The 24,154-nt window shown below is 42.2% G+C and overlaps 8 protein-coding genes across 8 annotated transcripts; 5 read left to right on the top strand and 3 right to left on the bottom strand.

The window, feature by feature from the left end:
* Nucleotides 1–1,351: 1,351 nt before the first annotated feature.
* On the top strand, nt 1,352–2,226 carry EAF02_009666 (uncharacterized protein; the record flags this gene model as incomplete). Its single annotated transcript, XM_038905714.1, has 6 exons — nt 1,352–1,369; nt 1,433–1,509; nt 1,560–1,613; nt 1,764–1,857; nt 1,910–1,963; nt 2,218–2,226. The coding sequence occupies 6 exons, from the start codon at nt 1,352–1,354 to the stop codon at nt 2,224–2,226; spliced, it is 306 nt and encodes a 101-aa protein (XP_038754454.1).
* A 637-nt stretch (nt 2,227–2,863) lies between these two features.
* EAF02_009665 (uncharacterized protein) lies at nt 2,864–4,023 on the top strand (the record flags this gene model as incomplete). Its single annotated transcript, XM_038905713.1, has 3 exons — nt 2,864–2,979; nt 3,110–3,743; nt 3,850–4,023. The coding sequence occupies 3 exons, from the start codon at nt 2,864–2,866 to the stop codon at nt 4,021–4,023; spliced, it is 924 nt and encodes a 307-aa protein (XP_038754453.1).
* Nucleotides 4,024–5,946: 1,923 nt separating this feature from the next.
* On the bottom strand, nt 5,947–7,971 carry EAF02_009664 (uncharacterized protein; the record flags this gene model as incomplete). The annotated part of the gene is made up of 3 exons (XM_038905712.1): nt 5,947–7,181; nt 7,238–7,479; nt 7,634–7,971. 3 exons carry the CDS (start codon nt 7,969–7,971, stop codon nt 5,947–5,949), a joined length of 1,815 nt encoding a protein of 604 aa, XP_038754452.1.
* A 1,108-nt stretch (nt 7,972–9,079) lies between these two features.
* On the top strand, nt 9,080–11,851 carry EAF02_009663 (uncharacterized protein; the record flags this gene model as incomplete). Its single annotated transcript, XM_038905711.1, has 3 exons — nt 9,080–9,132; nt 9,187–9,759; nt 9,823–11,851. 3 exons carry the CDS (start codon nt 9,080–9,082, stop codon nt 11,849–11,851), a joined length of 2,655 nt encoding a protein of 884 aa, XP_038754451.1.
* Nucleotides 11,852–12,572: 721 nt separating this feature from the next.
* EAF02_009662 (uncharacterized protein) lies at nt 12,573–13,572 on the bottom strand (the record flags this gene model as incomplete). Its single annotated transcript, XM_038905710.1, has 3 exons — nt 12,573–13,064; nt 13,118–13,303; nt 13,363–13,572. 3 exons carry the CDS (start codon nt 13,570–13,572, stop codon nt 12,573–12,575), a joined length of 888 nt encoding a protein of 295 aa, XP_038754450.1.
* Nucleotides 13,573–14,925: 1,353 nt separating this feature from the next.
* EAF02_009661 (uncharacterized protein) lies at nt 14,926–16,659 on the top strand (the record flags this gene model as incomplete). The annotated part of the gene is made up of 2 exons (XM_038905709.1): nt 14,926–16,346; nt 16,438–16,659. 2 exons carry the CDS (start codon nt 14,926–14,928, stop codon nt 16,505–16,507), a joined length of 1,491 nt encoding a protein of 496 aa, XP_038754449.1. The 3' UTR covers nt 16,508–16,659.
* Nucleotides 16,660–17,359: 700 nt separating this feature from the next.
* Nucleotides 17,360–19,429, bottom strand: EAF02_009660 (uncharacterized protein; the record flags this gene model as incomplete). The annotated part of the gene is made up of 4 exons (XM_038905708.1): nt 17,360–18,716; nt 18,765–18,874; nt 18,925–19,218; nt 19,271–19,429. 4 exons carry the CDS (start codon nt 19,427–19,429, stop codon nt 17,360–17,362), a joined length of 1,920 nt encoding a protein of 639 aa, XP_038754448.1.
* A 3,364-nt stretch (nt 19,430–22,793) lies between these two features.
* On the top strand, nt 22,794–23,294 carry EAF02_009659 (uncharacterized protein; the record flags this gene model as incomplete). Its single annotated transcript, XM_038905707.1, has 3 exons — nt 22,794–22,892; nt 22,985–23,206; nt 23,238–23,294. The coding sequence occupies 3 exons, from the start codon at nt 22,794–22,796 to the stop codon at nt 23,292–23,294; spliced, it is 378 nt and encodes a 125-aa protein (XP_038754447.1).
* Between the last annotated feature and the right edge of the window lie 860 nt (nt 23,295–24,154).

Here is a 24,154-nt window from a genome sequence, read left to right as displayed (position 1 = left end):
GGAAATAAGCGGAATAGGTTTCGTTCGATCGGATGCATGTAGATTATGCGGGACGATTAGACCATAAAAAGTAATAACGCGGGGACGAATTAGAAGCCGCTGATTTGAAAAGTTAGGTACGTAGGTAGTAGAAGTTGAAATATTTATTAGGAGAAATGTTATTAGTTTATAATTTAGTCGACAATATATCTTAACCTTAAGTTCATTCGACGATAATAATGACAAACATCGTTGTACAGCAAAAAGGACCGTAGAGTGGTTACGAGCACAACTCTGTGTCAAGTGGAATGAAAGAACAATGAGATTGTGGAAAGGGTTTTCTTTTACCAATCATAGACCCGAGCATGAGGAAGCGGCGAAACAATGCCATACATCAAAAGAACTAGGTATTCAGTCTACTTTCAGATGATAGAATTCGGCCAACGCAGAACGTCAAAATGCACGTTCAATACCTAGGTAAGTTTCGCGGCAAAATAAGGCACACGGAAGTTATATTGAAGGGGTAAAAATTTGTTTATCGGACGAAAGGGTCGGTGGTAATGGGAAGTATTGTGAAGAATAGTCTACGCAGCTAAATTGGCTGAAATATCACATGAAATGTAACAAAAAACAATCCGAATAGAAGTTGCAGATGACTTTTGTTGTTCACGAAAGGCTTACGGAGGAGACCCCGAGTCAATATAAGCAATGATTCATGGACACCAGGGCCAAAGTACACCAGTTCACTCCCACCAAAGCATATGACCCTGATACGTCTCGAAAAAAAATCCTTCGCAAACCTTTGGATTCTAGGAGGAGGATGGCGGGGGGGAGGGGGGCGACTGAGTAGCAACGAGAAAGATATTGGTATGTGTATGGAAAATCTCTTGTTCGAACATTTCAGCCTTGGCTAGGGTGTTTTTGGGAGCAAGTCTCAAAACATTTCTGATACTAGGGAAAAGTTCGCTTGTTTAGATAGGAGAAAAGCAGCAGTACAGTAAACGTGCAAGAATTGAGGTATATCGCCCACTTGGGAATATAAAATGAAGCACGGAATACAATATTAGAATAGATTCGAGCCATTTTTGAAACTTCTGATCTCTAATAATGGTAAAAATTAATAGATGAGTAAATACAACGCTAAATGTAATCATATTTTATTTTTTTGAAATGTTCTGAAAAATTGAATGGAGGACGGACGGTGACGGTTTTGAAATCTCGAGAGATCATCGATGCTGAAAATGATTATGTAAAAGTGCCTGAGGCTAATAATAAATCTTCCGGCTACCGCCGACTAACATTCTCAATAACGAATATATCGTCGACCTCAAGATTAGCATTGAATTACCAACCATACATCCTCCTCTTCAAAATGGGCAGCAACGGCGATGTGAGTGCCTCCTGCCAGCGCCACCCGCCCCGCACATTTTACTGACAAGATTTGCGCTTTCAGTTCCACGTTTCCACAGGTATCACTCCTCCAAAGGGACCTGTCTCATACTCGACATACAAGTCTCCCTATGGACCTAAGTACGATGCGCCATTTTTTAAAGAAGAAACAGAGACTGATAGACCCTCAGATACAAGATTCAACCGAACATCGCCGGATGGACCCCAAAGGCAGCTTCCAAGGTGTATGTAGATTTTTTTGAACGGGCACGATATTCATAAGCCGGGCCGTGTGAAGTCTGGAACTACGATACTATACATTTAGACGATACATTTCATGCTATACTTATGAATGGCAGAATTGAGTTGGGAACCTGGCTAATATTGGCATGCAGTGGCCTTACTTTAGCAGGATTTGGTGCTACCGCTGGATTCTTCGCTCTTTTCTTCTTCTCCGACATCCCTAGAGTACGAAATGATATCATGGTTGTAAGTTGTCGTACTATGGTATATTACAATATCTTGGCTTATAATTAAACAGAAAATCCCAATTATTGGTGACCGCTGGAGAAAGGAAGTCCCTGCATCTGACAACGTACGTTATTTTTATTTGTTTGACATTACTGGAATTGGCGGTTGGTTCTTAGGCTAGGAGAAGGAAGATCTGATTATGGCAAATCATTGGGCTATAAAATTGCTATCTATAACGTCAAGAAGCCGATGTCACAAGTGTACATCGGCTGCTTCCGTCCAGACTCTTTTTCTGAACCGAGTTCTTGACCAGAACAAAATCTCCACGCCAGTTACATATCATTTATTCGGCTACAAGCTGACATTGTTTTCTTCTAGCCTTTTTAAAGTTTGTGTCGCTGGTCCAGGGTTGGGAGGATGGAGTGAAGACAAGAAGTGCATGGTAGACAAAATATCGAATTGTACAAAAGATTATCTGAATTAGACTTCACATTCACACTCACCCTCGCCAAATTTCTATGCCATTTACATGTAGCATTTACCGCCCAAAATTATATAAGATGTCGATTTGCAGGTAGCTCTAGAAGTTTATAGCAAGGCTGTTCTCGAAGTTCTCGAACCTTCCAAATTTGGAATTACCAATCCAAGCTCTCGCAAGGCTGACATTTACCATCTCCAATAATATTCAATGCCAACACTCATCGTGAACCTACTTTTCCTTCTTATCCTTAAATTAATATCATTAAATTTGCTCGTAATATGATCCTTCAGTACAAATTCGTTCCTTTCAGATTACGTTTCAATAATATCCTTAACAGCACACCCCTCTTGTGTAAGGAGGCTGAAATCATCCCCATAATCAATTAACGCAAACAAATACTTTACACCGGCATACCGAACAACATCTTCTAAGTGAATAAACTGGACGGTCTAGTATCTATAAATTCTAGGTCTATATCGCTTTAGTCGCAGACTCTCAAACTCACAGTCGGTCCAATCATCGTCTCCGCCGTAAAGTGGCATCATGGCAGGATCCGATCTACCTCACGATCCCAAAAAAGCTCTCGAATTTAAGAACAAGGGAAATGATCATTTTCAAAACAAAAACTATGAGGCTGCTGAACAATTTTATAGTAAAGCGTTAGTCTACATTCTTGATTGATTTCCCTAGTCTTGCGCACTCCCTCAACCCTTCTGCTTCCCACCCCTCATTGTCCATATAGCCAACCTTATCATGTCAGATAACCCCATCTAACCCGCCACTCCTCAGCATCTCCCTCGACCCTCTCAATCCGATTCTCCACACGAACCAGTCCAAAGCCCTCCTCAAACTTTCCCGCTACCCCGAAGCAATCGCCTCCTCAGAATCCGCCATCGCAGCTATCTCCTCAGCTCCCATAAATAGCGTATACATGAAAGCCTATTACAACATCGCACAAGCATACCACGCACTACGCGACTATGATTCCGCGCTCAAAGCGGCGGAAAGGGCGAGGGAACATTGCATAAAGGATATGCCGATCGGAGGGAAAGGACTAGTGGGGAGCGGGAAGAGTTTACCGCTTATCTTAGAGCTGGGACTACGGTGTAGGAAGGAGGGGTGGGAGAAGAAGGAGGAGAGAAGGAGAAGAGATAGAGGCTATTTGTTGGGAGAGGTGACGGGGTTGATGAGGAGGGAGATGGAGAGGGAGGGGGGAAGAAAGGAAGGACATGATGGGGAAGGGAATGGGGATGCGATGGATCTCGATACTAAAGTAATCACAGAAGAATGGGAGAAAAAGATTGAAGAGGTAGAGAGGGTATTCAGACTTGTGGAAACGCAAGGAAAGGAAGGGAGGAGGAGAGAAATGCCCGATTGGGCAATTGACGGGATTAGTTTTAATGTTATGATCGATCCTGTTGTGGTATGTTTTTTTTTTCATCTTCCGTATTCTATATTCTTGCCTGAAAGTCCCTCCATCGACCCTATTTATCATCACCATTGGAAGATACTAACAGCTTCCTTCACAGACCAAAACAGGCCAATCCTACGAACGCACAAGTATCCTCCAACATCTCGAAAGAAGCTGCACCGATCCCCTAACAAGAGAACCCTTGCTCCCAAGTGATCTAAGACCCAATCTGGGATTGAAACATGCCATTGAAGGGTTTTTGGAAGAGAATGGATGGGCTGTTGAATGGTAATTGGACGTGAGAGACGAGGAAGCGAGGGAGGGGTGGAGGAAATGAAAGTGGAATTTGAAATTAAATGATTGTTAAGCGAGCGCTGGTTAGCATAGCTCTTCTGCCTGTCTACATGCTTACATCAAGCGGTGCATTTCTTGGATCTTCTTTTCTAGACTGGCTTATTTGTGTGTTGGTTAACAGTCGTGGAAATGCAAGGTGAGGAATACGGGGCGCGTGGAATTATGAAGTGCATTTGAAATAGCTATTTGGATCATTTCTTGAAAATATGGAATGGAATGGAATTAGATCTTTACTCTCTTCCCACATCTTGTTAATCTATGGGTTGGTCAGCGGTTGAATAAACATAAATTGAAGGTTTGACTCTTGTGCGCGATGTGCTCTTCCTTTTTTGAGTATGGCGCTTGAGAAATGGGAGTAGAGAGATGGATTCACGGTTGGATATAACGATGAATAGATGTTTTATAAACATTTTAGACTTTCTGAAAGGAAAGTGGAGAAAGATTAGTGTTGCCGAAATCGCAGCAAGTGATGAAGATCCTAGATGAGAGGAAAGAGGAAACAGAAAGGTGAGGTGGTAATGAGTTAAAGTACCCAAAATAAATTGTTAGTTAAACAGGCAGGGAGGAATTAGTGGGAAACCATGAGAATCCGTATTGAAACTTAATTGCTTCTTTGAGATTTGGGATACTGATATATAGAGCGCCATTGGTAATATATTCAAGTAACTCAGATAAGTCGCGACCTTTTATTTACGCGAGGATATTATACTCGGAAGTTCTTAGGTTCATATTGGATAATCGAAATGGAAAATTTACAGGTGGGTATGTGTGAGAGGAAAGAGGGCGGAGGGGATATGAAGATGTACTGATAGCAGTTATCTCTTACCGACTAGTCAAGATCCAAATATCTATATCGGTGCATCTTGATAGCAATTAAGGATCGAACTTGCAGCTAGTTCAAAACATGGTGTGAGGTTGTTAGTGGAAGCTGTATTTGTGGTTGTGAAATCGCGGGAGCAGATGGATTTCTCGCTGTGCTGTTGATATAACGGTATAGTATAGACAGTAGTTACCAGAGCTTGATTGCACATTGTTTCCTTCAAGATTTTCATTTAAACATATGTCGAATGGCAGAAAGTACCATTTCTTCACTGAAAGATCAAACTTCAAATTTTGCTAAACGGAGTGTGATAATCAACATGCAGAAGTGTGAGTTGTGTTACTAGCTAGACACAGCCTAGAAGATTCAATAACTAGAAATAGAAGGAAATTTCTCCCGCATAGCAAACTTTTTCCTTCAGTCGCGGAAATCCTCAGTCTATCTTCTTATGTTGCCGGCTATATAGCACCAAACGATATTCGTTGTACATGTTTGATAGTACTTGAGATAGAGAATAATAGATAGCGAGGCGAAAAATGAAAAGATACAAGTAAGGTAATTTCAATCCAGTGAAGTAGTGCCGAAAATAAAATATATCAGCATAGGCTGCGTATGCGAGGGCATTTGAACAATTTTACTCTTCTTTTCTGGTAATAGAAGGTAGGTCATAAGCCGTTTCCTCCACAAAGAAACATTTGTACAAAGATTTTTTTCCATTTCAAATCACAAAAATAAGATAATCAAAGATCCGTTCGTTTGATGGAGGCCATGATGAAAACGTCTGTAGTAATTAGGATCGATTTCTCCGTGCGGGAATCCGTCTTGTTCGGTTTTAAAGCGGTAGTCGTTACCCAGGACACACCCCTACAGATCACCGTGGATAAATAATGTAGCTTGGTGCATAACGGGAAATTTTGAATGAAGGCTTGTGAGGTTAATGATAGGACAAATGGGCGATATATGTATCACAAACCCTGTAACCAATTCTGCAAGTAGAATGGGGTTTCAAACAACTTACAGAACATGCAACTTGTGCGAGCCTTAGTCGGTCTCTTTGGATATATCAGAGAACCAAATGTGTTTCGATAATTCCAGAGCAGTGCTTCGTTCCTCAGGTAGGTATCTGAGGGTCTTTCGGAGTAAATCCTCGAAAATTCTTGCTTCAGCAGTAGATATCTTAATGCCGGATGGCTCAAGGTAACTATGAGAATGTTCAGGACCGCAACGTTCGACCTCAGTAGAAGCTGCCATACTCTGAGTCTCATTATCTTCTGAATCGGACAGATTGGCAGAGGTTTTCGGCTTAGGTTTCTCTGCCAGTGCGGAGAATTTAGTGAAACTATTTTGAGGGGATCGGCCTGTTGATAGTCCCTCAGAAGATGGTGTCTTTTCCGAGCTTTTAGCATCTGAACTCCTGGATTTCGAACTCTTGAATTCCGAACTCTTGTCTTCGGAACTCTTTGGATTTGACGGAGATTCCTCAGCGGAACCATTTTCGGCTTTGTTGGAATGAGAAACAGATATTCCTTGGTCAATAGCATTCACTGACTTGAGAATAGCATCCGCCTCGCTAGTTCTCAACTTCTCCGCCATCTCCACGAGTTGATCTGTTCCATCGAGCATGTCATTCCGAGGACGCTCCTTGAATTGCTCGATGAATTCCAACGCTTCGTTTCTAAGCTTTTGTCTGTGAGGAGGAGAATCACCATCGTGTGTACCGGTCTGCAAAATTTGATCAAGTATATTTCCTGCTGATCTTGCATCAATTTCTGTTTGTTGTTTATACCATTTTAGACCTTCTTTCCACGCAGCCCACCATTCATCAGGGAGGGTGCCTAAAAGTCTCACTGCAGCTATTAACATCTCGTCCCTTTTAGGAATGCCATCATATTTGAACAACCGAGATCCTGTACGAATCTCAAAAGTCGTACATCCTAAAGCCCATATATCCGAAGCGACACTTCTGTAACAACCGAACAAGAATTCAGGTGCACAATAGCTTTTGGGCGTGCCAAGGTCAAACGATGGGGCTGTTTGGAGAAAGGCGATACCGAAATCGATTATTACGATGTCATTTGCTATCCACTTGGGATTTACCTCCTTCATGTTAATTGGAGCAACGGTATAATCAGGAAAGGAAGAATCAGTTGCTGGAAGCTTGGAGTTGGTATATATAATCTCTTCTTTCTGAGGAACACCTAGTCTTTCATAGATTTGTTCCTCGGTCCACTCATCGATGTTGGCAAGCTGTAGCAGAATGTTGGCAGGAGTAATATCTAATTTTATGGTGAGCTGATCGAAAGTAAGAAGGAATTTATATGGCATTGCAAACCTCCATGAACGACACCGGTGCTATGGATATATTTCAAGCCATGTATGGCCTGCAAGCAAACATTCCTTGCCACAGACGCTTCCAACCGTCGGCTTCCTTTACATTCACCTGGACAAGAATTGAACTGTTTGATGCTAGGTCCTCCAACTTCAGAGACCAAGCATAAATGGTCTCCATTTGGGCCCTTGTGGGTGAAATGATCTAGCAAAGACATGACGTAACATCTTCCGTCATGCTCGGGACTGATAAGATGCAAAATTAGTCAACGCAAGCAAAAGTCTTGAATGCGAAACTGGATTTTAAGTACGGAATAACATAGAGCACCAATGAGAAATTTGCGGTTGAAATCTTGGGTTTCGCAATGTGATTTGTTAATTTCAAGAAGACTTCACTCGCCTTGACTTCATCCGACGTAACATGTCAACCTCTTTTGAAGTACTTGACAATCGTGCTGCAAGAACTTTTAAAGCAACATATCTTTCTCGCTTAGTATCTCGCGCAAGCCATGCCGTCGCGAATCCTCCATGTCCTAATTTGTGTATGACCTTGTAGCGATCATGCTTGAAGGTATCTTCGAGATGTATGGGATGGAAGCCCCCTTTGCCATAGTTTGTTTCGGCAGACTGTACTCGAAATTTGACATCATCCATAGGTTTGGCATGCTTTGGATTGGAATGAGCATTGGCATCGTCCGTAGATTCAACATGCTTCACTTGAATATTGGCATTGTTCATCGTGATACTTTGATTTCAATCTCGATCTTGGTTTTGCATCAAGTAGGATGAAATGAAGTAAGTGAGACTGTTATTTCGATATAACTGGTCATTGATGTTAATGTATAAGATTGTCTCAGTATGTATTAATTGATATTGTGTGAGGTCGATGAAAGGTGTATGAGGTCGTTTCTAATCAAGTTCGCCTCAATTAAGACAGCCTGCTGACAAAGCATAAATCGGTTGATCATTCTTCCGTGACTAAATTTAACGTCCTCCTCGATATCAAAGTGATTAATGACAACGACAGTCATGCAAGTTGTGTTTCATTAGTTGATGCTCAACTTCATAATCGGAAGATCGCAGCAAAGCCAAAATGCCATTATAATGCTACTTTGTGAAAAGATTCCTCACACAAACTTTGTAAAATCTAGATCATAACTTCATCGAAATGACAACGACGATGATATATTGTTCACTCGAATTTGATATTGATATTGTAGCTGCAACAATATAGGCAAGTAGTAACTACAAAGTCTAGATTAATAAACATACCTAATCTATTGGTTCAACTCATCCTTGGGGTCGGTGGCATATTGCTAGTGAAGTTCAGAAGAAGGATATCTCGAGAAGAAAAAAACGAACAGCAATTCGTCACCTAGCAAAACTCTTTCGCAATCCATCTGGCCCCTTTCGATTGTTCTCAAAAGTGTTTTTAGATGTTGTACTGGAGAAGTTAAAGTTCATGCTTTCGAAATCAGTCGTTCTGCTAACAATCGATTTATCAGTGTATTTTGGTTGAATTGCCACTGTTTTCTCTTTCAAATAGGATGAATGATGATTCACTATCTGTTGTTTTCACTGGCAGTGATTTTCGCTTCACTTTATTTTGACTTCTTTTCATTTTGCCTTACTGCTACCACACTTCAACTTTTTCGCGGTATGCTTTATTAGCTTGGAATACTATACAACAGATAATTTCTAACTTAGATTTTACTTCGTTTGCCAATCTGTCTGAAAATTTCTTCACCGTCTACTTCAAACACAAAAAACCTCTTTTCGCCGAAGGGCGCATTTTGTAGTTCTGGTGATTTCATTTTCATCGGACAAAGATTTCACAATCAATAGTATGGTCTGGAAGATTAAGGAGCTGCGTAAAGATGACGACGAAGCGCGGCAAGAGTGAGCTCTCTCTCTGTGATTGTGCCTCATCTCTGCTAACATAACTTCCTTCAGAATCTGGCGTGCTAAGCTTTCTTATCCTACGTACCGACCAATTTACACGCGTCGCCAAGGAGTATTCTGGTGTTATCGACATTGTTTCGAACCTCCGTGCGAATGCTCAGAATTTGTCCAACAATTTCTGTCTCAAGAAGCTCAAAAGCACCAAATGACGACGTATAGTTTTGTACTTGCTGACGTTGAAGCTCGACAGAAGGCTGCGGAATTTGCCACAGACATAAGTAAGAATCTAGTCTATCTGCGACAACAATGCCAAAACAATGGAGATTCAATAATCAAGAGATGGAAGAAGAAGAGTCGCAATAAACGCGAGGCCCTCTTACGCGATATTGATCCCAACTTGTATCCGCATCGGTGGCCTCTTGCACACCTGAATAAAGCGTTTCAGGCTACACTTCCTCCCGATGACTGGATTAGCGCAGACATCACACTAAGTCGGTATATGCGAGAGTATCGTAATGCATGTCTACTGCCTTACATAAACTTGGAAGGATTAATCGAAAACCCTGTGATGTTTTTGAGTCTGTTGCAAAATCGCACCCAGCATTCCCCTGAGCAGTGGGCTCCGTATGATAATTTCATCCTTGACAAACATTGGGACATAGGCTCTCTGGCTCTCGATTAAAACAGCCATAGCATAATTCTGACGGGTTCGGCATATGGAACGCTGACGCAATGGAAAAGTGGAGAAGCACATAGATGGACGTCTGTCAAGTTTCCAAGAGCAATCCTCATTCTCGAGGCACAAGCACATCTTCTTTCATTCCTTCGATCCACGGTTGAGCGAATTCTTGGTTCCACAATTGGCTATTCTATGGAAAGCCAAACAAGCTCATTCGATGAAATCTCCAAATGCGGCTCAATGACGTTAAATAGACGATTTGATAACAAGCCGGGAGCAGCTTCCTGCTATTTGGACCAGCCATTCTTGGTGCCGCCCATTTTTGACATTAATTCTGTGTTGAATGTCGCCAAGACAAGAGAAGCTCTACAAGGAGATCATCTCCGGTTTCTACAGACCAATCCTTTATATGCTAGGCGCTATATTGAACTCGTCATGGCCAGTAACGTGGGGAGAGAGCTTGGGAATTATCATAAGTTTATTATCGCATCGTCAATTCTACTTATTCAGGATATGGTCATGTTCTGGTCCTGGGGTTGGATTGTAGACGAGGTTGAAAAACTAAAGAACTTGCAAGTTTCTTTGAATGAGAGCCTTGATCCACTCAAGCCTTTCTCGAAAGTTTACGATGCAGCGTTAGGGTCGCTCGAAGCATTGTTGTTGGATCAAATCCGCCGGCGTTCAAGATACCTCGGTTATTTATTGCCTATGTATTTGCGAGAGTACAAACTAACCACTATTTCCAGTAATTATGGCACGTTTCCTGCTTGGCAGCGAAGAGACACAGTCTCCCACCCCGAATTTTCCAAAGACAGATTGGACTTTTGCTTGGCGATGTTGTTACTTGATACCAGCCCCGGTTGTAAGCTCGAGGAAGTTTCTCCTCTTACGCCTGCAATGATATTTGCTATGCTCGAGGAGCATTTGGCCAAGTGCCATGAAACCAAAAACTTCAAAGAGCTCGCTAGACTGGATGAAACTGTATTTGCAGTGGTCTCTAGCCTTGCAGCAATGTATCAAATGCTTGAGATGGTACGATTACATCGCCCTCGAGCAAAGAGACGAGAAGCCGAGGACGTTGCAAAACTCGAACATGGTCGTGGGTGGCGTTACATCGAAAAACATTTGGAGGATCAATACTTGTTGAGAAATTACAATATTGTGACCGGGCTCCCCGATGCGATTATTCCCATGGGGGAAAGCCAGAGCCAAAGAATCAGGGCTGAAAAGTTATTAGCAGACCCCACCAAGATATTTATGGAGACACCAAAACCAACTGGAACACGTCTCAGCCAGCAATGGCTCGATAATGATGAGCAACAGAGAAAGGCACTTAGTCAAATATGGGTGCAAGTTCGAGTTCGTCATGAATATACTCTCCGTCGTCTAGGTTTCGGCCAAGAAGATATAGACCATGATCTCGCAATTCTATCTGCGGATAGTGACTCGGAATACCTCGCATCGATTGAGAAGCGAAATGCTGAAATACACACAGAGATAGCAGCCAGACACGCGAAAAAGGTTGCAGCTTTTGGAAATTTTATCGATCAAGAGCAATGGGGCACTGAAAAGCCAGAGAAAGTGGGCGTTCCAACTCGCTCTAAATTCAAAACCAGGAAGCTTCCCAACACAGATGACGAAAAGAACTCTGTGGAGATACTTAGTGAACTGGCCGCAACTCCTGCAACTTCTGCACCTTTACCATCGCCTAAAGTACTTGTCAAAAAGAGTTCATATGCCATATTCCAAACCATGTTCCCGAGCCGAAATTTCGAGGAGCGCACTAAAACAGTACCCTGGGACTCTCTCGTTAACGCCATGGCCGAGGCTGGATTTATAGCTCGCCATGAAAGGGGAGGATCAGCCGTTCAATTCGAGCCTGATACTAGCTCGCCATGGTTTGGACAGGGTAAGATAGTCTTCCACAAACCCCATCCTGAGCGTGTTGTGGACACAGTCATGTTGGGAGTGATGGGAAAGCGGATGGAGAAGTGGTTTGGATGGAGCGATGAGACTTTTGAAGTGGGTAAGAAATAATAGAGGTTTTTTTGTCTGGATGGGATCGCACAATCTATCGATTTGTGTCGTTTGACTCGGGGGGACAGTTAGATTCAACCTCGTTACAAAAAAAGGCAAATCAAAAGTCATTACTGATTACAATAATACACGATTTGCACTCTATCCCTCAGACACCTGGTATCAAAGCCATTCTAGATACCAGTAAAAAAGATCTCATATTCAAAAAACCCAAAACTAATCGCCATGAATTTAACAACTCAATTACGTATGAATATATCTAGCTTAAAAAGGATCATCCCATAGAATAGATAGATAGCCATGGGAGTAACATCCGTTTTAGGACCCAGTCACTACCATCGTTCACCATATCACAATTTCATAAAACAGCCGCATTTTATTTTGATCTTTTAATATTACTAGACAACTGAAGTAAAGAAACACAAACATGAGATCTTGTGCAAGCCATGCCTTTCCCAAAAAACAAAGTAAACCCTAAAACATCTGTACAAAAAAAGGAATCTTTATTATCAAGGCGAGATTTGTCCCAAATAGAGTTTTCATATGCGATGCAGAGTAGTCGAGATCCTGATACAGAAGACTGTTAGAAGTGCTACCTCTAGTATTGCGTATTTGTTTAACTTTGTAAGATCCCTTTTTCTGCACTGTATTGAATTATTGGAAAATAGAATGAAATGTCATCCTCCCTGAGTCTTCCCTGGTTTGGATCAAAAGTACTCAATCATTCAACATCAACAATTGAAATCTCAACATAGATCATCATTCTCCATTTTAAGCCATGGTCTCGGCCATTTGCGTATTTGTGAAAAACCTGCTGACCAACACGCGGCCCATATTTCTTGAAAATTGGATGGTAAACCCAGACAGTCTCCAAGGTAGTAGTAAAAACATCCTTTTCTTTTCTGCGTTGTGGGTTTCGCATTTTCTCAGTAACTCCTGGGGTATCATATGAGATAAAGCGATTTGGCTTGTCAGGGAACTGTCGTGCACGCTCGACCTGCGCTCTGTATGATGGCGGAAGGTCGTCTCTATTGAAGCTCTTCTCACAGCTATAGATTTTGAAGCCTGGCAATGCCTTGTGTGTAAAGATTTCCCTGGCAACATCCTCAGGCGAACAAATTTGGAAGAATGCTACTATCCTCTCGAATTCAGTAGCAGGAAAACTAATGATCGTACGATTTTGAACATCTTGGGGGATGTGTTTCGGGAAGAGCTACTCAATGTCAGCTGTTGTTACCGGTGGAATTGTGAAAGTGATGAACAAACGTTGTTGAAAGTCTTGTACATCTCTTCTAGCTCATCACGGGAGGCAGTGTAAACGATCTCTTGTTTCTTACGCGCAACGTTCAAGTCGTCAAGAGTCTTATTTTCAAAAGCCACTTTCCGAAATTCAGCCAGCAAAGCTCTTGAAGCATTTGGGAACTCCTTTTTGAAATTGGCCATGTTATCTTCCTACAAGAGACATGAATTTAGCATTGAATTCTCGAAGCTGATCAAATATTGATACTCACGATCAAAATACGGTTTTTAACATGAGCTTCCTCCCTTAAAACATCAATGTCTGTAAGCTTTTGAAATTTTTCATACCGAGTTGCTGTAAGTGCGTGTAACTTTGACAACCAGAATTTGACATCTGGGTTCATGTCAACTGTAATTGTTGAATTTTTGTCCATCGTTCTGATTTGATCCTGCTTTACTTTTGCCTCAGGGAGGTTCTCCATTGTGATGTCAGAGGCCTAGCTAACAAGACCTGAGTTGATGCCTTGAATTGTGTGAAATGAAAATTGATGAAAAAAAGTTGGTCTTGTACACAAAATTAAACTTCAAAATGGTTGTATGTTAGAAGAAAACAAGAAGAGGATTTCTAGAAGCAAAGCCCCCTCCTTAAAGAATATTCGTAATACGGGTAGGAGTGAATATGAGTGAGGCAGTTTCAATGAACTTCAGGTGAGTGTATTAGTGAATATCGAATTTTGTTAATTTGAGTTTTGATTTGTTTTACAAAGCTAGATGAGCAGTGTGAAGGATAGTATTGGACACACATACTAGGCAGGACAAGAAACAACAACTCGACTCTACCGTCACATGGTGCATGAGAACAACAGAAACCCGAGATTTTGTTTGTCATATTGAATTACGTTGATTGAATTAGAATGGATGAAAGAGTAACAAATATTCAGAGTTGAACAGCTTGTGTAAGCCATAAATTATGAAAGGTATAAACGTGTCTTGAAAGAGAAAGGAGTAATACTCGAGTAGATCCAAGCATATTAGGAGAGGCGAGTCTAATTGTAAATGAGAAAGCATACAGAATAGAGCGCAATTGAGATTTCAAAGAAGAGGAGGGGGTGAAGAAGAAAAAAAGGAAGAAGTGAATAAGAAGAGACTCCTCTCATTGTATCTCTATATCACTCATCTAAGAGATATCAGCCAAAAGGGTGGCTCTTAAACTTTCCAAGATACATCACTTCCTTTTCTCTCCAATCTTCCAGCCACTTCGATGACAGAAATCCAGCGTTCAGCCAAGAGAAAGAGTCGGAAGCTTCAATCAAAACAATAGCAAAATAGAGCCCATATCAAATCTTGCTCTCTCCATCCCATTTAGAGTTCTTGTCCACTTAGAAAACAAGCAAGAAAGTCACACGAGATTGATCCAAATTTGGATCAATCTCATCGAAGATAGATTGAGTGAATATGGAATGGTGTGGTTGGCAATTGACATCGATTATCACCGACCAGGTGATTTGTGGCAGTCAGTAGTTGACAATCAATCAGTTTCTAGAAAGCCAATACAAATGTACTAGCACTTGATCATTTGTAGGTTTTCGACTCCGTGAAATACCTGTACAAAAAGACCTTCTGTTAAATTCATGAAAACATGACCGTTGTGTTGATATGCTCGGGGTAAACATCAAAGATCGTGGGGTGAAGTGAAGTGGATAGCTTCGAACGGAACGGAATAACCACCTACCCGAAGACAGATTAATTATTACGCATAGAACAACATTTTTAAACATCCCCGTTAGCAAGTAATCCGTCCCTCCATTTCCTTCGTACCCGGACAGACATTCGATATGTCGAGCCCTCTCTTGCGCACTCTGCGTACATCGCGACCAATTCTCTCCTCTTCTCCATCCCGTATATCTACCAAACGCTTCGTATCAACCACTGCCGAAACATCCCCAGTTCTTACCCGATCCAAGAATCTCCTCGTTGGAACCTCGATAGCTCTCGCTCTCGGCTTTGGCTACCTATATATTACCGATACCCGAGCTAGCGTTCACCAATGGCTTGTGGTTCCTGCATTGCGTGCCATATATCCCGATGCTGAAGAGGCCCATCATGTAGGAACCAAAGCTCTCAAAACACTCTATTCATTCGGTCTCCATCCCCGCGATCGAAGTTTCAGAAACGGTAATACAGATAAGGCAGATTTGAGCGTGGAAGTATGGGGACAGAGATTACAAAATCCAATTGGTACATCTGCGGGGCTTGACAAATTGGCGGAGGTTCCAGATGCCTTGTTTGCTATGGGTCCTGCGATTGTCGAGGTCGGCGGATGTACACCACTTGCTCAAGATGGAAACCCAAAACCTAGAGTTTTCCGTATACCGAGTCAGAATGCTTTGATCAATCGATATGGACTTAATTCAAAGGGTGCAGATGATATGGCTATGCGATTGAGGGAACGGGTTCGTTTTTTCGCATATCAAAATGGATTGGGTGTAGGTGAAGATGCTGAGAAGATGGTTTTGAATGGAGAAGCCGGTGTTCCTCCAGGAAGTTTGTTGGACGGGAAATTATTGGCCGTACAAGTTGCCAAGAATAAAAATACCAACGGTGATGACATTGAGGCCGTCAAGAGAGACTACGTACACTGTGTTGAGAGATTGGCTCCGTATGCCGATATTTTGGTCGTCAATGTCAGTAGCCCAAACACCCCTGGCTTGAGGACATTACAAAAAGTTGAACCATTATCCCGAATCTTAGAAGGAGTGGTCGGGGCCGCTAAATCCGTAGATCGGAAAACAAAGCCTAGGGTTATGGTCAAGGTATCACCCGATGAAGATCAAGACGAGCAAATTGAGGGTATTGTCGAAGCTGTTTGGAGAAGCGGTGTTGACGGTATAATTGTGGGTAATACTACAAACCGAAGAGACAAGCTCATCCCAGACGATATCAGAATTTCAGCCAGAGAACGCAGGGTTCTTGAAGAACAAGGAGGATTTTCCGGACCACCAATGTTCGAGAGAACACTCTCTTTGGTTAAGAGATATAGAGCTTTACTCGACCGAGGACCACCGCAACAAGATACCACTACTGAATCAAACGACGCTGGTCTTATATCCACTATCGCCGAAAAGGCAAAATCTCTCACGGGCAATAAGACAAATGAACAGAAAGTAATTTTCGCTACTGGCGGCATCACGAATGGAAAGCAAGCACTAGAGGTTTTGAATGCAGGTGCAAATGTCGCCCAGGTTTACACAGCAATGTAAGTGTCCCACCTCATTCTAACTATCATCTCTACGTGGAATATAAGAAGAGCGCAAATATTCTACAGTGTATACTAATATATTCAATAGGGTCTATGGAGGTGCCGGCACAATAACTCGTATAAAAACTGAGATGAGCAACGAGATTTCAAAAAAGTAAATAGAGTTAATAAAATAGTAATATACCCAAAAATGTAAGAGTTGAGGCTCCGGCTTATCACACACTACCCTTTTTTGTAACAAAATCCCTGCAAAAAAGTCGTTTTCCCATATAAACTTATTTCTTTTATAATTTATTTAATAATTCAAAAATCGATTTAAAAATCTCTTATATAAGAATTTACTATATTTGAAATCTTAAAAAATAAATGAATTATTTTTAATATTTTTTTTTTATATAGTTATAGATTTTTAAAGTTGAAAATTTTCAAAATTTATCACATATAACACTTTTCCTATACAAAAAAAAATCGATTTTTTTGAATTTTTTGGAAATTCTAACTTTGAAAACCTACAATTATATCAAAAAAAATATTAAAAATAATCTATTCATTTTTTTGAATAATTTCAATAATTAATTATCATATATATCAATTTCAATAATTTAATTTCTATATATATCAAAATAATATATAATTCAAAAATTGAAGAAATGAAGGTTTTTGGTGTGTTTTCGGCTAGTGTGCGATAAGCCGGGGCCTAAACTCTTACATATCGTTCAAGCGATTAAATTCATCGAATTCACGTTCCAATAATCTGTAAATAAAGTGTTCATGTAATCAAATGTCCGCGTCCACCAGGTCACAAATCTCGTTAGGTGGAGGGACAAATTCAATACGTATTTGGAATTGATTCATCTGATAGTCTTGCTACGGGGTATATAATATTTAGTTAACGAAAGAGTAAAAAACAGACTCGCTCAAACGCCAATGTCCCTGATTTTCCCAATGAGACTTATCCAAGACCGATTTGAACATATTCCAGCTAAACTCATGCACTATTGAACTCAAGTTCAGACGACTTCCATTGCTTCTAGACAAGACAACGCCTTCATGCCCTCGGCCTCAAATGCTGCTACCATACGCTCGCATTCGTCAAGAAGCTTTCCTTGAGCAACTGTTGCTGTATGGTAAATCCATTGCTCCACCGACATTTGGCTCTCCGCTTTGGTTAGATTTCCTGTCCTGAGATTCGACATTGCTTCCAAGAAATGCTCATGTTCTTCTTCGCCGAAAAACATCTCAGCATCTACGGGCTCCCATTGCTTGTTAGTTTTAGGTGCTATGGAACCTTGATTTTGAGGAGTGTTGGGTCTTTCAGGGAACTGGTTTTCCGCATCGGAAGATTGATGTTCTGTGTCTGAAAATTGGTTGTCCGCGACTGAAGTTTGAGGTGGGGACAAGGGGGGTGGAGATCCGGGGGGTGATTCCAGTGGGGATCCTTCCATCCAAAGCAAGTCCGAAGCTTCTGCCTGGTTTTGCAAGTCTGTAAAAGTGGGTGCTCGTAGTGGTGCAGCGGATGCTTGAGGAATAACAACTTGTGCTGTACTAGCCCTTGTAGTACGTTTTTTAGGTTGGGGATTTGGAAGGTCAGGTTGAGACATCTCGTCGTCGCTCTTCCTCTTTCTCCCACGATCAGAAGATGCCGTTGGGACTTTAGGAGCCTCAATTGGTTCGACCTTCTTAGCCGTAGCCTTGCGACCCTTGAGTGCAGATGTCTTCACTTTTGTTGTGGCTATAGACATGATACTGCCCCCCTCTGCATCATCTGCATCATCTGTATCACTAGCGACGTCAATGGCGGGTTGGGTAGACGATTGAGATAAGGCGGCCTTTTTGGCTGGGGCCTTTCGGCCTTTGAGTGCAGATGTCTTCGCTTTCGTTGTTGCTGTAGACATGATACTGTCTCCCTCTTCGGCAGCTACATTACTAATAGCGTCAATAGCTGGCTGTGTAGATAATTGAGCTGGGACTGCCTTTTTAGCCGAAGGCTTTCGACCTCTGGGCCCAGATGTTTTGCCTTTTGTTGTGGCTGTAGACATGATGCTATCCCCCTCCGCAACATCTGCATCACTAGCTACATCAATAGCGGGCTGTGTAGATAATTGAGCTGGGATTGCCTTTTTAGCCGAAGGCTTTCGACCTCTGGGCCCAGACGTTTTGCCTTTTATTGTGGCTGTGGACATGATGCTATCCCCCTCTTCAACATCTGCATCACTACCAATAGTAATAGCGGATTGTGTAGATAGCCGCGATGCTTTCGATGTTCTGCCTCTCTTGGCAGTTGACTTTTTCAAGGCAAGTTCAGAGTTATGTTCGTCGATAAGTATGAAGAAAGGACATTCGGGTGATCGATTAAAATGTTCATCCCTGAGGGTAGTCAGCTTCTGTAGTCATTGGAGAGATTCCCAAACATACAATGGCTTGTCAGATGGCTCCCATCCATCTAATGCCAATGAACAATAAGTACAAGTCGCCATATCGTTCGATTCTTCAGTTGGAGTATATTTCCATCCAGCGTTGACCAACTATTACCTCGTCAGTATAAATGTTGCCATGAATAACAGACAGTCCATACCTGTTTAGTCTTGCATTTCCAACCCCTCTTTGCTTCGTGAGGCCATTTTCCTGCAAATGTCGCAGTTCTAGCCTCGACCATTCTCAAACTGGCGGGGAATTCCCTGCTCAATTCTTCATCTTGTGCCTCAATCGAGGCAACAATCGCCCATCCACAATTTGGTGAATGCTTCAAATGTTCTTTCAATGGGTCATCACCTTCCTCCCAGGCATCAATAGATCTATGGCAGAGAAAACAAGCGCAATTGTCGGGATTGGATTGCGAAGGATAGTAAAAGAAACCTGCTTTCGCAAGCTTTGCGCAAGGTCAGCGAGCGATAAGTAAACAAAAATAGAATACTTCATACTTCTTCTGGTAGCAAGGATTTGTGCGGCCATTTAAGACTTTTTGGAGCTTTGGATCCAGTGGTCGACGTCCTACGACCAGTAAGGGGTTGCGCACTACGGTAAGATGCCACTCTACTTTCGAAAGTAATGTAGCCCGGGGCAACATCGTGAACAGCCATTGTAGCAACACGCGTCGCGTCGATAGATCCTTTTAGATATTGCAATGCAGAAGTTTCGTAATGCGAAGTAAGTTTCAATGTAGTGACCTTGAGCTGAAGTTTATCAGCTGTTGTAATTGACGCGTTGTATTATACGAAGCTTCAAGAATTGTTTATTGTCGTGGGGAGAAGAGATTGGATTCGTTGATATGTTTATTGAATATATTCTGCCATTTCGGATGAAGGCGGTGTAAGTAACCTTAGTCAGCCGCCTCTAAGGTTCACCAGTTGGTGGTTACTAAAATATCCCTTGAACGTTAATAACTCTGACGCAGGGTCTATCGAATAGGATTGCAGCACAAGCAGTATCTCCAGAATCACGCAAAGAGCATTTACAGGACGGTTTCTTGACTAACACATTAAGACAGTTAATCTACGTCTTAATTTTCCGAACTTGTTCTAAGGCGGGTGCCATATCAGAGACGTACTTCATACTCTTTTCGGGTTGTCTGGTACTCCTTGAGTATCGCAATCAGAAAAAGCTATGATGAGTACCTAATGATAGGTATAATATAGTACTGCTAAAATGTCTTAAATCAAATTCCCGACCATCTGGAATCCTCCTCTAGCTTAACATCATGGTACAAGATCTCGTCCTTGGGATCTGCACTCCTGCCAACGATGATCCGATAGGTCCCCTTCTATGAGAGCCACTCTCCACCCACTTCATTCCAGAAAGACATAGCGTACTAGTCAAGGCTGACGGCGACAGATTCCGAGGTGCCCATCCGAATCCAAACTTTCGAAAATGCTTTCAATTCTTTCTTGAGCCTTGCTACTCGGCTCTCCTTGCTAGAAATGCATATCTGAACCACTTCCCAGCCGTCATGATCACCGGTGTTCGTGATGTCTAGCGACGCCTCGAATGTCAGGTCCCGCTCGAGTTGAGCAGAGCTAGGTGCACGAAGGTTTGAGTGCCTTGCTATGTGACTCCTAATCTCAATATAATTGTTGCCTAGAAGACGTATACGTATTCTAATCCGAGTAATCGAGACACCTTCCATAAGACTATAAAGGCTGAAAAGCCAGTCTCTTCGTCTCAGTCACGACATAACCTTGGAATTCTCCGACCGTATGCTGAGTATTCCAACCGGTACTCTTTGCTTTATCACCTGTTGCTTGGATACTTGCGCCCCAGAAACTGATCTGATTCTATGTTAGTATAATAAGGATGGTGTATAAGGAAAAAAATTATCACTTTGTACTCGTTCAGTTCTTCTTCGGTGTAAGTATTTGGAGATGGTTCCTCGGATAACCCTATTGAAGAGAGAGTCTCTGCCATAGCTCTGAAGACATCGCGGGCTAGAACGTAACCTCCATCAGCAAAATAGAAGCCGTCTTTTCGTGTCCCTTTGTAGTATCTTCCAATAATGTCATAAATAGATCCGCTACTAAAAGAATCGTCAGCAAAGCCCGGCCGGAATCGTTTCCTAGTATAAAATTGAGTTCGGGAGACCAACCATCATTGACGTGCGATATCATCCACGGGTTCTCACCAGGTCCAAGTTGTCCCACGGCTCTTCTATCCACAGAAACATGAACGAGTCGTGGAACAGGCATAGATGTTTGGTTACCAAGCTTGTGTTCGTAGATTAACCCGTAGCGGTGCCATACACGGCAAATGGTACTATAGTAAAGGATAGTAAATCACCAGCCTCATCAGCTTTGACAATACTGTGGTCGACAACGCGATCTTGGATTTCTGTTACTTAGAAATCCCAAATCTAAGAAGGGTCTGCTTACGGGGTTTGCTTATTGGGATATCATTGATGAGGTCAGATTCCATGTCAGAAATGATTACATGGGACGAATAGCCATTCATTTTTTCCTCGAAAAGAAACGCTAACACTGGATCAACTTGAGCTACAAGGTACTCGTGCTGCCAGAAAGTATGCAACTCTGGCGCTAAATACACTATATCAGTCTTAATAGGCCAATGGAATCCACTGCTTCTTTAAATTACATTATATTAAATGGAGATTTGGAAAAATCAATCAATTGAATGGCTCGCTTATATTGAAGCTCTACTACTTTCAGTTCAAATTTCAAAGATTTAAGCCCTTTCCAAGCTCTAGTGAGCTTCCACACAGGGTCTTAATCCTATTGAGGCAGGAGTCGCATACTTTCTGGTAGCACGAGTAGTTGGAGAAAACTTACCTCCCCCTGACTTGATAAAAAGTTACCATTAGCAAACGCAGTTTGACTGTAAAACTAGCGGACTTACAGCATGATAGAGAATTGGCAGATATCCTTTTTTTTTCTTTTCTCGTCTTCATTCCTTTCAGAATAGACTTGGTGCCTTCGAGAGCATCACAATCAGCCTTCGCAGAATCAGCTGAATGTATCTATTTCCCCAAGAGTATTAGGAGGTGCGAAGACTGACTAGTTGGACTATAATGTCATGTTTCTCGACCTCCCTTTCAAGCTTTACACCATCATTAAGCGTAACATCCGTCGTCTCGATGTTTCCCAATAAGTCCCTTAGTCTTCTAGCTTTCTCAGGACTTCGAGTTGATGCTGTAAGTTTATATCGTGGTGATGGAGATGTGAGATATTTGTTGCTAAAGCGGGACAGAAACGCTGCTCCAATGTAACCCGTGGCTCCAAACAAGAGCACCGAATGGGACTCCATGCTCGTAATATTAGCAGTCTGTAAGCTTTTCTTCTCCCTGTCTTGATCGAAAACCCAGGCGTTACAAATGATGAACAGGAACTACCTAATGTAGAAAGATCGGAAATGCGAGCTCATCAAGTGCGTGCACCCTTTCGCTTCGTTAGAAACATAAGCAGGCTGCAGCTTTCGGTTAAGGCTTGGCTACGACGTGCATATCTCCCTGCAAGTTAGAGTTTCTGGGCTCATGCAGCCTGCTTATGTCTCAGAAATATCCACTTGGTACCTGACTTGCTGTGTATCTTAGCCATTATATGAGATGCTACGTACTCGTGCTGCCAGAAAGTATGCAACTTCGACGCTAGATGCACATACCACAAGATGGTAAACTACAAGAGGACTAACCTGGTTTTCTTAGCACCGGAGTTGCATACTTTCTGGCCGCACGAGTACGGAAGGGGGTTTCAAGTGGGACTCGCGCACCCCATGTATTCTGTTTACCATTTGAGGGAGGGTTGCTTACGTTTTATCTTGCCATTGGGGAATACCTCTCGCCACAGCCATGGGGTACGCGAGCCCCACTTGAAACCCTCTTCCGTACCAAGGCCACCGGATCCTTATTGCCCTTATAAGGAAGATGGTCCCAGGTGCCGGTAGGACTTCGTTGCTTTCCATAACCGGTGAGGTTTTTGAGCGATTCAGATATATTGAAATATGGAGATAGCCTCACTTGAAAACCCTGTTATACTATATGCCACAATTTGGCCGATAAGCTCCCCGATATTGCTTAATGATGCATCAATGACATTCCCGGTAATGTGGGACTAAGCATAGCACGCATAATTTTCTGGCGATATAAATAATGAGAGGATTAGCCAGAAAAGACTATTATTCTTCCCTCAAAGTCTCCTTACACAACCCAACAAACACAGCAACATCTATTCTACCCCAAAACTCTCAACATAAAGGCCTCTATTTCTCTTGTAGTTCTCGCCTTGGCTGCTTTTGGCATGGGCTCTGCGATTGAAAGCCGCCAGAATACCTGGGGTCCTTATACCTGTCCCACTCGGGAGCAATGCGAAGCTTCGTGCGAAGCTGCTGGACTTGCACGTATTTCTGTTGATGTAGTATAAGACTTTTCAAACTAACAAATGCTAGGTGTACGCTGCCAGCGACTGTAACAATGCATGGACCAACTGTGCTTGCGATTATTAGGCAGGCGAGGGTCACACATTGAGAACGGGAGGAGGAGTAGAGGCAAGGTTTTGGATGAATGAGCTGTTTTCGGTTGATGGAGGGGGGATGGAGGGGGCATGGGTTGTGGAAAGGCGAGGGAGGAGGGATGGCTGGGGTAGCGTGGAATGGAATATTGGAGTAGAATGAATGCAGGATTTGTTGATGTTTGGTTTTGAGATTGATATCGATAACGTTGTGCTTGATGATTTTGACAATCTTGGTTAAACCGTGAGGTGATGACTTATATAAATACAGATTTAAGTATCGGTGACAAAAGTGACCGAGTGGTTATTATCCTCTTTCTTAAAGAATGTGAAGATGTGAGATTTTGGAGGGGGGAGGTGAATAACATAGATTTTTCTCGTCTGGAATCTAGATAGAGATGTATGTCTCCTCTTCTTCCTTTCCTTTCCTTTCCCCTCAATATCTCTTTGCACTATACGCTTTTAGTATCACTCGTATACAATTTATTTTCACATCTTTCTCTTTGTCGATTATATTTTCCTTACAATTCGCTTTATTTCTAACCGTGGCTTCTTACAAAAGAATTCTCCTTCTCCATCTTATCGGTCTTCTACCTCTATCGCTGTAGTATTCGAAACCCGATGGTACCTCTCAATTGCAAGTTATATATCACATAATGGAAAGTAAACGCTGTGTACCATACCACGAACCAATATCCTAATATGTGCATGTGTCGGTTTGAGTAGAACACATGTGCCATAGAACCTAAATGTAGAGTCTAGTTATCAATGTCTTCATTGTCTAATTAATCATGTCTCATGTAAGATTACATATCCCCTCCTTCAACTCGAGATCGTAGGTATCAAGGAGAAGAT

Source organism: Botrytis sinoallii (genome assembly GCF_014898435.1).
Source record: "Botrytis sinoallii strain Bc 23 chromosome Unknown BSIN_021, whole genome shotgun sequence".
Taxonomy (NCBI): domain Eukaryota; kingdom Fungi; phylum Ascomycota; class Leotiomycetes; order Helotiales; family Sclerotiniaceae; genus Botrytis; species Botrytis sinoallii.
This window is presented reverse-complemented; position numbering and strand designations above follow the sequence as displayed.